Source organism: Gopherus evgoodei, chromosome 4 (assembly GCF_007399415.2).
Source record: "Gopherus evgoodei ecotype Sinaloan lineage chromosome 4, rGopEvg1_v1.p, whole genome shotgun sequence".
NCBI classification, from domain to species: domain Eukaryota; kingdom Metazoa; phylum Chordata; order Testudines; family Testudinidae; genus Gopherus; species Gopherus evgoodei.
In genome coordinates, this window is record NC_044325.1 from 72,134,074 (window position 1) to 72,151,530 (window position 17,457).

Genomic DNA, 17,457 nt, shown 5'->3' on the forward strand with positions numbered 1-17,457 from the left:
AACTAGCCTGCTGCTTGGCCTGGCCTTTTCTCTACACTTGGGGGTGGAGAGGGACGGCAGCACTAGCAGTGCATTATTCGGAAGCCTGGAAAAGCACGTGCCTGAGTATTTTGGTGTATCTGATGTTTGGCACATGTAGCCATGTGTGTCGTAGCTGTGTATGGTATGTCTCTGGTACTTTGTATGTTGGGAATTATGGCTGTGTGAATAGCTCCCTGGTAGGTAATTAGGAACAGATAAGTGGGTTTGGATAACATAGCCACCCCGAACTTCTGTTTAAACTTGTCCAAAAACCTGAACTCTGAACCTTTGTGCATGTGTGAAAATGTTCAAATTATTGTTTTTCTTACTATTTTTCATGTGTGAGCTACCTCTGGACTTCAGAAAGTCTGTTTCCTGCAGGGATCCAGATTGGGAAATGGCAAATAACATGACACAAGTTGCTCTCGGCGTAATTCCAGACGAACTGGAAACAGAAATCTCACAAGAAAGCTTGTTTGAGTGATTTCAACCCCTTTGAGGTAGGGCCATATTTGCTATGGTAATAACAACTTTGCAGATTTGAAAGGTTCAGATAAGATGTGACAGGCACCCAGGCTTTTGGGTGATTGACCAAACCGAACCTTCAGACCTTCCAGTGTTAACTCATCACTATATGGGACCCATAGAACCAGACTGTAGTGCTAAATGTGTTCATAAAACTGATGACTGACTGTAGCACATAATAGTTTAGTCTTCTGAGGGCAGTATAACTTTGGTCTAATTTTGGTTGTTGAGTTTAGTGTGTGGGTGCTGGGTGGTGTTGGTGGCCTCTGACATACAGTAGGTCAGACTAGATGACCTGATAATGCCTTCTGGCCTTAAACTCATGCTATGACTCAGATTACTATTGAAAGGGCAGATGGTTCAGCAACTTCTGCTTTTATTGCCTAGTCCATATTTGTTTCTACAGCACACTAAGACTGATACTAAAACTCACAGCAACTAAGTAAACCAACCAACCAAACTCCCAAAAAGCTGAGTGTTTACAGCAGTCTCCTCTTGGAAAGCATTATAAGATACAAGACAGAAGGACTAATTGACTTCAACCCAAGCTAGGAAATCTCTATTGTTTGTAACTAGGAGAACAAAAAGACCCATGAAATACGCACTGGCCTACACATAAATCTTGGAAGCAGTGACTGACAGATACAACCAACCAGGTGAAAACGAAGCCTGGTCTGCCAACTCAGTTTCCTTGCAAATTCAATTAAACAACAGAAGAAAGAGATCATTTGTTCACATTAGCCACCACGTTGCTGAATTCTTCTTCCTCAGGCTCCATCTCACCCCTTGTCCAACAGCAGGATCAGAGACGGGGAAAAAAAAAATCTCATTGTGCAATCCTCTATGCCCATCGAACAGTGGGGTACTAGAGGAGCGGAACAATTCATGGTTTGCTCCCCACATCCAGCACCCAAGAAGCCTTCAGGCTCTGGGGGCCTTGCAGCAGCTTCACTGCTTATAGCCCTGTAAATTGTGAAGCCCTCTCGTGCAGGTTTCTTTTAAGAAAGACTTACAAAAATGTAATGTACAAGATACTGGAGTGGGTGATGGAGCTCCTCTCCCAATGGAATTCTGTAGATACAGCAAATTATGGAATGCTCTTGTGTACTGTTCTTCCTGTTTGCTGTTAACAAAATTAGTATAATACTGTGGGTGTTTACATATGCATCACACATCAGCTTCTCCCCATGGCAAACTAAAGGTATTCCTCTCTTCAGAACACACAAGTATACTACATGGCAGAAGCCCTTGGAAGAGTTTGTATCTAAGGTTAAAATATTAATATATTCCTGAAACAATCAGAAATAATTTCAAACACACAAACAGGAATATATTTGGAAGCAGCCAGCCTGAACTGTCTGTTACAGTCAGTGAAGCAATGTGCAAAGAGCTCATGTTGATAGTCCACCAATTTGTTCTGAATTACACTAAACTGTAGACTGCAACAAGGCAAACAAGAACCATTGGTGATCTGATGTGCAGCTCATTCAGAGCATCCCCAGGAGAATGTCCATCTGTTCACAATGGATATTTCTGCCTAAGAAAAAATATTACACTTCAGATTCTTAAAATAAATCCTCACAAATGTCCCCGTTTCCTGTTCTGTTAACAGTCACCAAACCAGAAGAGTGGCACTCACTCGCATGAGAGCATTTAACCGGAGGGGTGGTGGTATGTGCACATGTTCATGTATGCCTGTCTAAGATATTGAGTACACGAGGGTATAAATTTCTCTCTCCTTTTTGCCCTAATTTTCTTTTTAAAGATAATTTTGTGTTAGTGAAAAATGGCAGATTGTGAATTTTGGATACTGAAATCCATTATTTATCCTCAGAATAGGTACAGTATGGACAACAGCTGTGCAAGCTTCCATCACATCAGGTCCAGCCACAGCACTGACCTCTGGGGTAACAGGAGTTCAGTCTCCATGGAAGCCCACAGGAGACACCAGCACTGACACATAATCACATCCCATCTGTTCCATCACAGCCCGGGAATCTCCAGCATCAAGATGTGACAGCATTCCCTCCTTTATACTATAGCCAGGGGTCAAGGTGGGCTGGCTCATGGCAGTATGGCGAAATGGTACTTTTACATGGTGGTTGCAATGACACTGTGAACTAAGTGCAACCAATCCGGTGATGTCTGCCAGAGTTTGTAAATGGCCTGAAACAAGTTCCCCCAAGCTAGCTTCTACATCCCAATTTGATCCCCTTGTGGCAGCTTTCCGTAATATTTTCCCTATTAGTTTGGCTTTTATTTTCCTTCCATGCTTTCTTTCCATCCCTTTTTTCCAAACTTAAAGCTTTTTTAAAGTTCTGCTCTCCTAAGGTTTGCTCTAAAACCCACTGAATCAACGGGAGTCTTTTCTTGGACTTTGCTGGGCTTTGAATCAAGGCCCTACTACTACGTAGATTGGTTCTCTTGCTGTTCAAAGTGCAGGCATCCAATACCTACAGCTCCTCTCTCCACAGACACAGTAGAACTGCTCTCAAAACTCAAGTCTCTCTACTTCAGCCAAATATCTTCCTCCATAATTCTGCTTCTTGCTTCATTTCTTTGCTGTTGGATCTGGCAATTTCTCAAAGGTCACATCTGTGCTTTTATCTCATTCTTGGTCCCAATCTCTGATGTCATCTGTCTTTCCAATAAGCTGCTGATTGCGTCATAGTACCAGTGGGGCAATGATGAGCAGGTTTTCTGGAGCTGCCTTCATGATACTAATGTTCACATCACACCTTCAGTTCTCATTCCTGATATGTAGCACATTCAGTTGGGTTATTTTCATGCTAATAAGGCTCGGTTGGGTTCCAGACCACGCCAAGATTATGACCCTCACTCATTTCTGATGTTGCATTGCAATACTATGGAGGTTGCAGCATTGTTGCTGTATTGTCAAAGAGAAAACAGGAGATCCCCTTTGCTTATGGATGGCTAATGCTGACAATGCAAGTCACTACTGTATTATGCAGTGCTGGACTGCTAGGGGTGCCATCCATCACAGCTGATACTATACAGACATTCCTCTCTGCTTATCTCAAATTGGTGGTCTGAGTGGAACTTAAAGATCCCAGGGCAATTTACGAAGAGTTGAGGATGAACACAATATTCTAACCAACATTTAAAACTAATTTAGATAGGCAAGTCTTTCTAAAAGTCATTGCTAAAGACAGAATGACTGCCACGTAAATCATGCTGGGATACTAGAGGCAATAAAAGATATTAAGGAAAATCACTATCCTGGTCTGTTAAAAGAATCCCAAGAACAGGGTTCTCAAGACTATTTCTTACTTGGTGTTTCCTGAAAGGAAGCCATTCAAAATGGATTTACTATCTTGAAATCCTGATAGTCAATTTGGAGGCTTAAAATAAGTCTCTGAAACATATTAAGCAGGTGAGTAGGATTTCAGCTTCATATTTTACCCACAGCTTATCTTGACCCTGGCTAATGACTTCCTACTGGTCATCAACTAAGTCCCAATTTCCTTCATCAGACCCTACCTTAAAAGGAAAATAATAGGATGTGTGTGAGTTTTGGACAAGTAATAGCTTTATGGAGCATTAGTATAAAACAAAAAAAGGCTAGGAGACAGGGAGAGAAGTTGTTTCTATCTGTTTCAGGGGAAAGCCTAGAGAAATATGTGGAATGTTCACTTCAACACTCCTGGGCATATTTTTTTTCAGTCAGACCTGAAATCAGGCAGATTAACAAAATTACTGCTTTAAATTTTGGCAAAAACCAGGTGGAAAAGGTGGAAGTTGCTGAAAGCACTTCAGGTCCTTTACCCCTGTTCCCAACACACCTATCTTTCACTTTCACTATTGTACAGTCACAATAAATTATGTTTACTCATCAGAGACTGCCTAATCCTCAAATGTTCTGCACCATCAGGTATGGTAAGCTTTCAAGGGGCTTGTGGAATGCTGCTTGTGTGTTGTGTGCTGGAAAAAAGATATGGCCTGGGGCCATGGAGAAAAGGGACTAGTTTAAGATTCCTTGAAGGAGCCAGTCCTGTTCCATCCAGCCTCCAAAAGGACAGGTAACTTCCTCTCCTCTTTTAGCCTGTGTGGGAAGTCATTCAAGTCCATTGAAGCAAATGGGATTTATGCACATATTTTAATGCTTTACAGAATTGGGGCTTAAACCACAAAAGACATGTCAGTTGCAAATCCGATCCTGTATGCTATGGCCAGATCACGCTCCAGGTTCTCTTGAAGATTCAGCAACACCTGGCTTATCTATGTATGTACTTACACGGCTCTGATCATTGTAGAACCTAAGCAACTCACACACACAACTGAATATCCTCAGAATACCTCTGTGAGCCAGGGAGGTATTATCCACATTTCATAGATATGAAAAATGGGGCACAGAAAAGTGAAGTGATTTGTCTAGGGTCACACACAAAATCTGTAACAGAGATAGGAACTGAAGCCAGATGTTCTTAGCATTTAACCAGAAGACCATATTTCCTCTACTACTGATCATAGCTGGGGCAGATTCAAGAAGGAGTTTTTCATAGTTAATGCTGAATGTGGAGGCTTTTAAAAACAAAATTAAACCAGAGCTAGTGATAGGTATATGTCTTAGCATCTGCAATAATAAACTATTAGCCTATGGCACTGAGAACCAGTTCCTCCGACTGGACCCACTAGAATCTGGCACCATCCCAACCTACCCTCCCAGATATTGTCCTGATCCTTCTCAAGCCTGCTCAGACCTGAGGACTGCCCCAAACTGACCCTGCCTTCCAGGTCCTGGACTCCGCCCAATTCCTTTCATGCTTACCACAACTCTCCTCCATACTGAGGCCTGCTGCACACAGTCCCAATTCCTCCCTCTCACCCTGCAAGATGTTTCTCAACATATTAGAGAAGATGAAGCAGTTTAGCATGTTATCACTGGGCCATTACCTGACTGGTCCGTATATGTAAATATCAACAATCACATTGCAAACCCTGGTCACTCCCTGGTTTTCTCCTGCCTGAACCCTTTCAGAGTGACAGCATAGGAGTTTGACACATTTATGCAAAAGTCCTTGGGATGCTGTCTGGCAGATGATGAAAAGACTTTACCATGCAATTGAAATTCTCTATTCCAAAACAATCACTTTAAACTTGTTAATTATACACACCAAACTCAGTTAGACCTCCAGAATAGGAATCCAGTTGTTGATCGGTGAGAGCCAAGCCTCTAAAAGCTGGCTTGCACAGCACTACACATGCTTTGTGTTGGGTAAATTAGTTTCAGGAAGAGAATCAATATTAATTAAAACCACATGGAGATCCTCTGCCTCCCTCCCACATCCCCCACCAGGAGACAGAGGCCAGTTCAGTCTAATTTAGTCCAATGTTTTTGTTTCCTAAAGTCTCAATCTTGGGCTTAGTCCATTAATAGGCTGCAGCTGATTTTAATCTAGATGAACTCAAGATTTCTCTCTCCCCTTTGGTTTTAAAAAGATTAAAAATTGTGTATTATATAAATAGAGGAAAATGAAAAAGATACCCGAATGAGTAAGAAATCTGTTCTTCATTAGCCAATTTGCTGAACAAGCCCATTATCCAGGCATAGCTGAGGAATGGGCGCTGTGGAGGGAGAAGAACACGTACAAACAACCAAATATTCTAGTGATACTATGCCCAAATGTTCTGGTGATGGGAGCTGTAGTAATGACTGACAATAAGAATCAAAATGACAGATGTTAAAAAGATTCCAAAGATGGGGAACTGGATGACCCAAACATTGGTTTGAGAGTTTTTCATCTTCTGGTTGCTGGTTAAATTCAGACTAGGTTAGTAGTGATTGAAAGCTTTTATCTTCTGATGTCTATTTGGTGACCAAAGTGAAGTGAGTTTGTGGTATTAGACTACCTCCTAGAGGATAGGTGTCAATATAAAAAAGCTGCCATTATTACTGGAGTTGTCCTCCTTGCAGGTAACCTCAGGAGACAGGCCCAGGGCTGAACAGGCCCTTTGAAGAGGGAGATTAAGCTACCTAGATGTAATCCACTCTCTGACAAATTGGGGGTTCTGTCTGTACCACTTCTGTATCCTGGATGTTTTCATGAAATTTTATCATGAAATTACTGTGTCAGGGAAAGCCTATATGGATATGGATCACCCATGAGTTAGTAGGGTTGAGTCATGTCTCTGGAAGGTCTGAGACAATGGTGCATAATCAGCACTTAACTATCCTCTATTCAAAGTAAAACATGTTGGAACAGTGGGTTTGTTCTACTTGGAAGAAGACATTTCCTCCTCTTGCCAGAAGGGAGGGGGGTTTGGAAGTAAGGGAAAATTACCAAGAGACAGAATAGTAGAAACAGGTGACCCAATAGCAGTCTATAAAGGGATTCTTGGAGGGAATTCGGCACCAGATTAAGATGAGGAAGGCAAAAGAGGAAGGGTAGGCAAGTGGGCGGAGGACCTGGCCTGACCTAGTGAGGGACATAGTGTTTATGATGCTTTATAGTTTTATATGATCTGTATTCTCCCGTGCTTTACTGGTTAAGTAAAAAACATAAAGTTAATAGATCGAACAAAAGTGTGTGTGTGTGTGTACTGCTTCGCAACTACTGCGTACCCTGGAGAGAGTTAGATTGTAAACCACAAAGGTCAGTACCAGATAGTACAGAAGAAGCAAAACACAACCAAAACCAAAAAGCCAAATCCCATAATGCATCTAATGAAATGCTGCTAGCCATTATATATAACCTTTCCTCTCCTTCTGTCCAAGGAAGCCAATACAGAGCTGCTCTAATGAGTATCTAATAGAGAAAGCAAACTAGCACACTGAAAGACGTATACAAGAGATTCTCTTATTTTGGTAATGTGCTAGCTGACATAAGGTGCACAGAGGCTTTGGGACAACTGTCAGGTGACAATGGAAAAGAATGACAGTCACTTCTACCATTGTTCCTCATTAATACAGCCATATCCTAATATTTTATGTAGATCCTGATACACATCACCACCACATACTCATTATGTAATTATTATCAAAGTATTTTAGTATTTATGGCCCAAATTAGATTCAATTGATTTTGTAAAGACACATTCATTTTTTCCTTTTTCTCATGGTGTCACTACAAGGCAGAGTTAAGATTACTTGGGTGCTCTAACTGTACATTTCTATATCTAACATGTCTGGATTTCTTTTAAGTTTAACCATAACTCTGAATTGCCTGGGTTTAATCTTGCTTGTTTCTGGGATAATTACAACATCCTATAATGAATTTTACCCTAAATTACTCAAACATACTCTGAAACGTAACACTCTCTTAACACAGTTTTTGTCTAGAAATGTCCTTGTATTTTTTTATTTAACAATATCATACCTAACCACTAAAAGAATGATATCAGGTGACATTTCTAATGATCTGAATGTTGGTAGAATAAACCTCAAATTATCTTTTAAAAATTTATAATTTTTAAGACCAGATTCACCAGTATGCTCTGCTGCTTTATGCCATTCTGGAGAAACACTAAGCAACCATAGCATAATGGCCGGTTAAGCGAGGCATACCACTGCTTTGCATCATAGACCAGCACAAAACAGCCAGTGTCAATGTCAGTTTACCCTTCCCTCATGTCTTTCACATTCCTCTCCTCAGATCCACCCCTAAATACCTTATTCCTTCTTTACCCCCTGTACTCCCCTGCACACACACACACACCAAATTCCACCTCCATTCCCTTGAACATACACATCCCCATTTCCCCCCCTCATTCCTCTACGTGCATATGCACTGCTGGTTTCCTTCATTCACCTGCCCTCCTTGTTGAACAGAGTAAGTGCAATGCATTTTTTAAAAAAATAAATATTTAGGATTGATGGTAATTTTTGCCATTACTTTTCATAATGTAAAGTTTATCTGTCAGTAGTGGCTGTTGCATTAAAGGTGCTCCTTCAGAGAAACTTATGAAGAACTGCCCTCTTTCCAAATGGCCACTACCTCCACAACCCGAGTGAAGCCAAGTTGCCAGGAGACTTGAGAATAACACTGTGAAGAGCAAGTGAATAGTGGTGGTGGTCATGTTTGCTAAGAGCAACCTGTGATCTCAGTCCCAGTGAGAACAAAAGGATGGCAACCATTTTGAAAGAGGACAGTTCCCTATGGAATTCTTTGTAATAGAACATTATTCTTCAGTTTCTGCTGTAGGAAAAACTTTCACCAAGAAAACTGGCAAAAATGACTTTTCATCCATTAAAAATGTCAAATGTAGCCTATGCATAAAGATTTCAGTGAATTTTAATTATATAGAGGAGATACCAAGAGTCTGTTATTAACATTATTTAAAAAATCTGACATTGGGTGCTAATTTTTTTAAAGCATCCATTTAAAAATTAATTATAACAAACTAACAGATTCACTAGTGAATTCTAGGAAAATCATTCTGTACTTAGAGCAAGTGCTGTAATTTTGGAGAGAATATGCTGTATTTTCCCACGCAACAAAGATACCTCCTTTAAGTGCAAATCTCATCTCAACCTTAACAATGGAGCTGCAACAGATATCTGCATAATATAATTAAGGTACTGGTAATGAATAATAAATACATTAGTAGATTTATATGTAGAACTTATGTGATCCTGGCAAGTTATTTCAACTCTGTCATACACAAATTTTCAATGAATGTCTTTCAGAGTGCTAACCAGCATGGATATATAGCAGTAAATTTTCACTCTGCTCTAGCAAGGTATATGTAACTAGAAAGACATAGGAAATCACTGTATGTTCTATTTGTGCAGCTTTTCCTGAGTTTGACTGCTAGGGAATATTTTTGTGTGTGGGTGGCTATGGGAAGGGTGGACAGCTGGATGGAAGTCTATGACAAAAGGAATCTTGTTCCATTTCCTGCTTGTATTTCATTCACTAATGATGTTGTTCTGGGTCATTCTCAAGATTTCTTCATCTGTTGTCTTGTCTGTAACAAGGGGCACCTCAGCAGTGGAACTGTTGTCAGTCTGCCTTGAGAGTTTATTCTGCTGCCTCCACTGCAGCTGTGCTGGATTCTAAGTGCCTGGCTATAAAACAAAGCTATATTTTAGTGTGTTTTTTTGGATAGCATGAGGGCAAATCTAAGTTCAGATATGTTTGCTAGAGTGATCTGTTTCTACTTTCTTGTAATAAATGCATATCTTAACATCTAATAATAAATTGAGATAAGGATTTTCTGTGGCCTTCCCGAATGTGATTTTTGTTGGAGGGAGGACGTAAATTAAATGTAGTAAATCTCTCCTGTCCTCTCCTTATGGAGGATTCTACTGATTCCATTAGTATATCCCCAACATTCCATAGCAGAAACCTGTGAATGTGTTGTAACCAAATTTCTCCTGTAGCAACGTCCATATAAGTAGCCTGTGGATACAAAAACCACTGTTCCTTCAGGAATCATTATATGGTTTGAAGGAAAATATCATTTCTTAGATTGGCTTTTTCATTAGATCAGTTTGCTGTCATCATCACTTTACACTGCACTTTGAAAGGTTTCCTCCTGGCAACCAGTTTATTCTTTGTTCTCGGATTCATTTAAAAAAGGCTTCTCTGTATCTTCAGGCAGGTTTTAGCAGGGTCCCCCAGAGCAGGATATTCTGTGAACAGGCCTGGTTCCTTTATAAGAACCCCAATTAAAGTAGCTTTGTGGTGTATTCATGTCTTATGTGAGGATAAAAACCAAATTTGTTCTGGTTCCAGCACATACAGGAGAGGCCCTTGAGAATTCCTCCATTGAGTCTGCATGTACATGTAAAGGGTAGATCACAGCGACACCCTGCAGACTGAGTAAAGCCTGTATCTGAGAGCACTGTGTGCGCTTTTGGCCAGAAATACCTATTAATTTGTATTTAAAATGGTGCTTGGATCAGTCTTCCTCTTCTTCTGTTCCATACAACTACCCTCTCTCTTCATTTAAAACCCTCTGCAAGACTCTCCCCAGAAGCCTTTCAATGGTATTCCACCAAAGAAATGAAAGGAACCAAATAATCTCCCGCTTGCCACTGCTTTGAAATTGGACTTTCCAATCTCTGGTCATCTGGTATGTTATATAGCTGCACAGGAATGTCTGTCTGTGATAAGTCTAATTCAGTAGAAAAGTGATAAACTTGGTCTCTGGAAAGAAAGTCACAGTGTTGTTGTTTCCCCTGAATCTCCTTCAGAGAAATGCATTGAGGCCTTGTCCCAAAGGAGGCTTCTCCTGCCCTCTCTGCTGACAGGGACAGGGAGTGGGAGGAAAGCATTTCAATGGTGCCTAAAAATACTAGTAAGTATATAATACTGAAGAGCAGTTCTACTCTGAGAAGTAACAATGCCAAAATGGCACCTCTTTCCTCAACAAATCTGCTCCCTGAATGTAGTCAGAATTTTATCTACTGACTTCAGTAATGATCAGTTTGTACTACTAATTACTCCTGTTTGCTCTACAGAGCCAACACAGCTAAGAGATCTCAAAACTGTATTTGATCTCTATTGTACATCTTCAACAGAACTGTTTACTAAGTCCCAGCCATAAAATAAACCAGGAAAGTGTGCATTTAAAGCAAAGGCAAACGGAGGGCATAAGTTAAAGACAATGGGATTGCATAGCTGATACTGTAGGCATAATTTGGCCTGCAGAAACTTTATTATTGGTGATAGTATAGAAGAAGGAAAGAACCCACTTTCACTCTCAGGGACCAAGAATGTGTGCAGGGTTGCCAATTAAAAAAAAAATCACTTGTAAATTGAGCACATTTGTAGATTGAGCACAATGTCATTTTTCAGATACTTTTCAGAAAACAATCATATTTTAAGTTCCAGTAATGTAAAAAAGATGAGTCTGGACTGACCTTCTATCTCCACTTCTCCATCTGGGTTTTCCATGTCCTACTTGCACTTTCAAATCTAACATTTGAAGAAAAGAATCATTTGTTTCCAGAAAGCTAACTCCTTAGGTGGGTGGTCTCAGTTTAATTTATTCTTTAATTTTATTTTCCAAGGCAGTAAGAGTTTTCTTTCCATGTTCTGTGTTGAACTTTGTGGCTTTATTTTAGAACCACAATGCCCAGATTATAACATGGTACATTTGTTTAAGTTTTCCAATAGTCTTAAATATGGTCTTCAGGCAGATCAATCATATATACACATTAGAGTACACATTAGCAGTATAACGTAGACATATAATTTGAGCTCTGCTGCAATCCTTATGGTTTGATCAGTTTTGTATACTATGAGGATATCCTGACCCATTTTTAAAATATTCATCAAGTGGAAATCATAAGATTGACTTTCTTAATTGTTTCATAGGATTCTCCCCATCCTCTCATGTAATGCCTTCCACTTCGATGGCAGCATACTACCTTTTTTTTTAAAAAAATTGATTAGATCTATCTCTTTGTCTGCACTTAAACACCCACATTAGGTGAAGGATGCTGATATGCTCTTCAGTTTGTGTGTTTTTGACATGTGTTTGCAATTCACCTGACTACTGAAACATTTGCAGAATCCTAATGTAACAAGCAACTCGCTAAACCATTGAATTATAAGATTTAGCAAGCAAACTCCCCAAACCCATGTATGTGATTTGGAGGCTCAAGCATGTGCATTCCTGAGCCCAGCTACCCAGTGGGATTGAGCTGTGAGCACACTGAGCTTCTGACCCTTGGTACTGATGTATCACAGACATAAAACAGTGCAATTTTATAGCCCATATACCTGGCAGGTGAAAACTGCAAGGAAGTTAATCCATGGGTCAGTGCACCTGGCTATCAAGACAAATAAAATAAAGAATTACATTTCCAGTGTCTCCAGCATTTCACATCCAAGGGCCTCAAAGCATTTTATGTTCACGAATTAAGCTAGTGTGTTTTGTACTGAAAGCAGCATGAGGACACAGCCTGTTCAAATACCCTGTGACACAGGATTGCATACTTTGGGGAATAACAAGGCTTCTGCACCATTCTCTAAACGTCTGGCCACTATCAAAAAGAGAATAACTGGACTAGATAAACCCAAGGCCTGATTAGGGCATATGCACCATAGGGCAATGCCCCAGCACCTGGAGTCATGTGATGACACCAGAATCTCTCCTTTCATTTAATAAAAAAGTAAGTATCTTCCCTTCGTGGCTGCAAAGAAAACCTCGAAATCATGACTTAGTGCAGGAGTCTCAAACACGTGGCCCACAAGGTTATTTTCTGCAGCCCACGAGCTCCTCACTGCCCCCTCGCCCTCCCTCAGCATTTACCTAGAGCTGCTCTGGCCCAGTGCACACCGGGGGCAGGGCAGGCTCCCTGCCTGCCTGCCCTCCCCCTGCACCGCTCCAGGAAGCGGAAAGAACCTGAGGGAGGAGAGGCACAGGGGTGTGTGTTGATGTTGCTTCAGGCACCGTCCCCAGCAGCTCCCATTAGCCACGGTTCTCTGTTCCTGGCCAATGGGAGATGCTGGGGGTGGTGCTTGAAGCAACAGCAACACACACCTCTGCGCCTCTCCTATCCCACGCTCCAGCCGCTTCCCAGAGCGGTGTGGGGGCAGGGCAGGCAGGCAGGGAGCCTGTCCTGCCCCCGGTGGGAGCTGGGCCAGAGCCCGCCCCCCGAACCTCTCCTGCAGTTGAACCCCCTGCCCTGAGCCTTTTGCTGCACCCTGCATCCCGACCCCCTGCCAAACCCCTCCTGCACCTCAACTCACTTCCGTGAGCCCCCCTGCCGCATTCCGACCCCCTGCCGTACCCTGCACCCTGACCCCCTGCCCTGACGCCCTGATGCACCCCTCCCACACCCCAACCCACTGCCCTGAGCCCCCTGCCACAACCCTCACCCCTGCCCTGGCCCCCTGCCACACTCCTCACCCCTCCTGCACCCCACACCCCAACTCCCTGCCTTAATCCCTCTGCTGCACCCTGACCCCCTGCTGCACCCCTCATCCCTCCTGCACCCCACACCCCAACACCGTGCCCTGAGCCCCTGCCACACCCCACACCCCTCCTGCACTCCCTGGGGGCAGTGAGGGACAGAGCTGGGGTGGAGATTTTGGGGAAGGGGTTGGAATGGGAGCAGGGAAGGGGTGGAAAGAGGCAGGGCAGGGGCAGGGCCTCAGGGAAAGGGTGGAGTGGGGGCAGGGCTGAGGGCAGCAGGGGGGGGGGAAATGTCAGTAATGCGGCCCTCAGGCCAACATATTAGTCCTCATGTGGCCCTCGTGGTCATTTGAGTTTGAGACCCCTGGCTTAGTGTAATTGATGGTGCAACTACTTTCTGAGTCTGCAGAGAGCCTGAAACAACAGCTATGAGACCAGTGAATGATGTGTTAACTCCAAGACTCACTGCTCTGGGAGGCCTGCTACTGCACTCCAGCAGAGGACTCTGTGTGTGTGCCAGGAGGAGAAGAGTGCAGTGGGCCTGGCTCACTCATCCAAGCAGATATACCTCTGATGCTGGGATAAGTACTGGGAGACTCCTACAGGTCCTGGCACTCTGGGTAGGAAGCTCCTGCCATTGCAAGTAGTGGACAGGCTATGGAGGTGGGATGGGGCCACATTCTGGGAGGTAGGGGCCACAGGGCAGAGCAATGTGGGGGTCTAAAGCTCCATATTGCCTCAATCTGGCCTTGGATAAACCACTAGCACTCAGGTACCTGAATTAGAACTTTGATCTGAGGCCTGCTCTCAAGATTAATAGCGTGCACAGTTTATGCCCTGAACTATCAATTTTTGCCATCTATTACTGTGGAAAGGTTATGCTGCAGTGCCCTGTACTTCCTTGCATTTAAAGTTAGGGTAGCCAAGGGCCACAAAGACAGCATCCTTCCTCTCCAGCCTGATAGCAGTTTTCTTCCTTCCTTTTGTTCACACTAAGAACAAACACTGTTCAAACAATAATAGTGGGTGCTTTATTATGATGCTCTCTTAGGAACAGAGCCGTGGTTAGTATTATCTTGCACTTGGTTTTGTTTTGAAGGAAACTGTGAATGGCCCTTTGAGTTGTTGGTGTTTCAGGGTCAACATTACCTCTACTTCCTTTATTTAAAAAAAATAATCCTTTTACCAAAAGTGCATGCTACTACGGAAGGATTGAGTTACACAAGGCCAGTCAGCCAAGGTCTTGTGCCTGAGGGTTCCAGGAGCAGGTATGAAGGCAAAGTGCCAATTTAAGGTGCAAATCAGAATAAAAGACAGTTTATATCCTAGTTCTCTCTAAACTGGATCAGCTGCTGCATCTAGACACCAGGCACGTAAAAGAAACAGGAGCTTTCTGTTTCCTACCAAACAATTAAGTACGGATTTGGTAGACATAACACATAGGTATTTTGCTGTCAGGTTTCACTCTCTCAAGTCAGTACTAGCACTAGATCCTTTCCCATCACATCTACTCCTTGGTGGATGAAAGGACCTTCAGATAATTCTCTTTCTCTCATTCTCCCTCCATAAGGATTGGGGGCAAAATCCTCATCCTCTGGTTTGTGCATGGCCCGTGGCACGGCCTTTATCTCACTGCCTTCCTGTTTGTGCACTCTTGAAAAATTCTACCTGCCTTGGCCAATCAGTTATTTTGGCAAGTAAGGTATTCAATTTTTCATTATTACTGGTCATCATAGTAAACACAGGTGAGAATATCTTGTGCCTGAGCCAGTAAATTTTCACGACAGTTTTGCATGACTGAGCTGGTGTGTTATGATTTCTCCCTTCCCACCAACCCATGTATGCATGGTCAAGAGGAGGCTTCAAAACTGCAGAGCCTGGAGTGCGCTGACTGGCTCTCCACTAGTTCTGTCTGATTCAAGCAGAGCTAACCCGCTCCTAATCAATGGTCCATCAGCTGACTCCCAACCCTGCACCCTCCCATCTGATGCTCTACGTGTCATTCCTTATGAACATCTGGAATATTCCTCTCTCACTCTAAATATCTGTCACAGTCTATGTATTCAGCAACAACATTCTATTCCATTCTTGTACTGGACACTTGCCAAGCTGCAGCTGAACTGTTACACACAAGAATTTACTATTTCAGAGGTTTACTGCAGACCACTTTAAATAGAGTGCCTTGTGACATGATGCAAAATGTACTCAGTGAGGTACTGCTGCTAAGTGTTTCATTCGATTTTATGGATCAAGATAAATAATAATAATACATAGAATGGATATGACACTTTTCATCTCAAACCACTTTAGAAATGTGATTAAACAATATTACTCTTATGTAACAGACAGGTAAACCGAGACACATAGTGATTTAACAATTTTACTTAAGTACCTATGGTCACACAGCAAATTGCTGCCAGAAGTGGGTACAGAAATCAGGTCTCCTAATTCTTTGTTTTCTGCTCAATCCACTAGGCCACAGTTGCCTCAGGCACTACTCCCAACCCCAAGCACCTTCTGTTGCAGTTGCTACATATAGCTGTCCAGAATGGAGTGAACACGAACCATTAAACTGACATTTTCTGCTCTAATTCAGATCTGGGCCTACATTTAAAAGCAGGGCTTTGGAGCAGAGCCTGGAGCTGGAGTTGGAGCGCGGAGCAGCAGTGGAGCTGTAGGTTTTTGCCTGGAGCTGGAGTGGAGCCGGAGCACAGCTTTAAAGCCCTGTTTAAAAGATTTGCAAGCATAGCTATGCCAGGTAGGAGTGTTAAGACAAAACAGAAAACTACCTAGCTGACACAACTATGCCAGCAAAAGCCCTAGTATAGATGCAGTTGGGGGGGGGGGGGGGGATTCTTTGGTCGGTACAATGCATTTCATTTGAGGAATTGGTATAGATAAACTGGCAAAAGGGTTCTAAGTTCCATCTCCACTCCGCTAGTTTGCTGGTACAGCTATAACAGTGCAAACATGGCCTCAGGCAGTCAGGAGACAGGGATCCTACTCTCCTTACATTTTCTCCCTGCTCCCTTTTTTGAAAAAATCATCTTCAGAGGCAAACCTCTGCCTCTCTCTCCTCAACAAGTGGAAGCTCTATTGATCACAGGCATTATCAAGTTTCAGAGTGGTAGCTGTCTTAGTCTGCATCAGCAAAAACATCAAAAAGTCCTTGTGGCACCTTAGAGACTAACACATTTATTTGGATATAAGCTTTCGTGGGCTAAAACCCACTTCATCCGTTGCATGGAGTGGAAAATACAGTAGGCAGGTATAAATACACTGCACGTGAAAAGATGGGAGTTGCGTTATGAAGTGGGGGGTCAGTGCTAACGAGCCAGTTCAATTAAGGTGGAAGTGGGCTATTCTCAACAGTTGACAAGAAAGGGTGAATACCAAGGGAGGAAAAAAATTTTTTTTTGGACACCATCAAATTAGGCCTGAATAAAGACTGGGAATGGATGGGTCACTACAAACACTAACTTCCCCCTGCTGATACTCATACCTTCTTGTCAATGGGCCACCTTGATTACATTGGCCTCATTAGCACTACAAAAGTGATTTTCCCTCCCTTGGTATTCACCCTTTCTTCGTATTCACCCCAACTGTTGAGAATAGCCCACTTCTACCTTCATTGAATTGGCTCATTAGCACTGACCCCCCTACTTGGTAAGGCAACTCCCATCTTTTCATGTGCTGTGTATTTATACCTGCTTACTGTATTTTGCACTCCATGCATCTGATGAAGTGGGTTTTAGCCCACAAAAGCTTATGCCCAAATAAATTTGTTAGTCTCCAAGGTGCCACAAGACATCATCAAGTTACCTCCACTACTACCTCCAATTCACACGACACAGGATTACTGTGAGGATCAGTTCACCAGTTAAGGTAGCTTCCTCAGCACTTAAAGAACTACCAGGAGCTATGTACATTCTGAAGAGCTGGTGATAAATAGGATTCCCCACCATCCCCTTGCCCCCCTACATATTAAAGTGAGTGTGCCAAACTGACAGTACTATAGACTGAAGTCCTCTGCTTAGCAGGCAAATTAGAAAGCAATGGACACTGAAATGTGGGAGAGTT

At 42.6% G+C, this 17,457-nt stretch overlaps 1 protein-coding gene across 19 annotated transcripts in view; it reads right to left on the reverse strand.

Annotated features, from left to right (window-relative positions):
* The window catches only part of RAD51B (RAD51 paralog B), a 651,811-nt gene that overhangs the window by 142,090 nt on the left and 492,264 nt on the right, over positions 1-17,457 (reverse strand). For 15 of the 19 annotated variants that reach the window (XM_030559741.1, XM_030559742.1, XM_030559733.1 and 12 more), the window contains one exon: positions 11,375-11,429. The exons of 3 other annotated variants lie outside the window; for them this stretch is intronic. In XM_030559741.1, coding sequence (XP_030415601.1) covers positions 11,375-11,429 — 55 coding nt within the window. Of the gene's footprint in view, positions 1-9,298; positions 9,575-11,374; positions 11,430-17,457 lie in introns of those variants that run through there. One more of the 19 variants, XM_030559725.1, reaches the window with a different exon arrangement.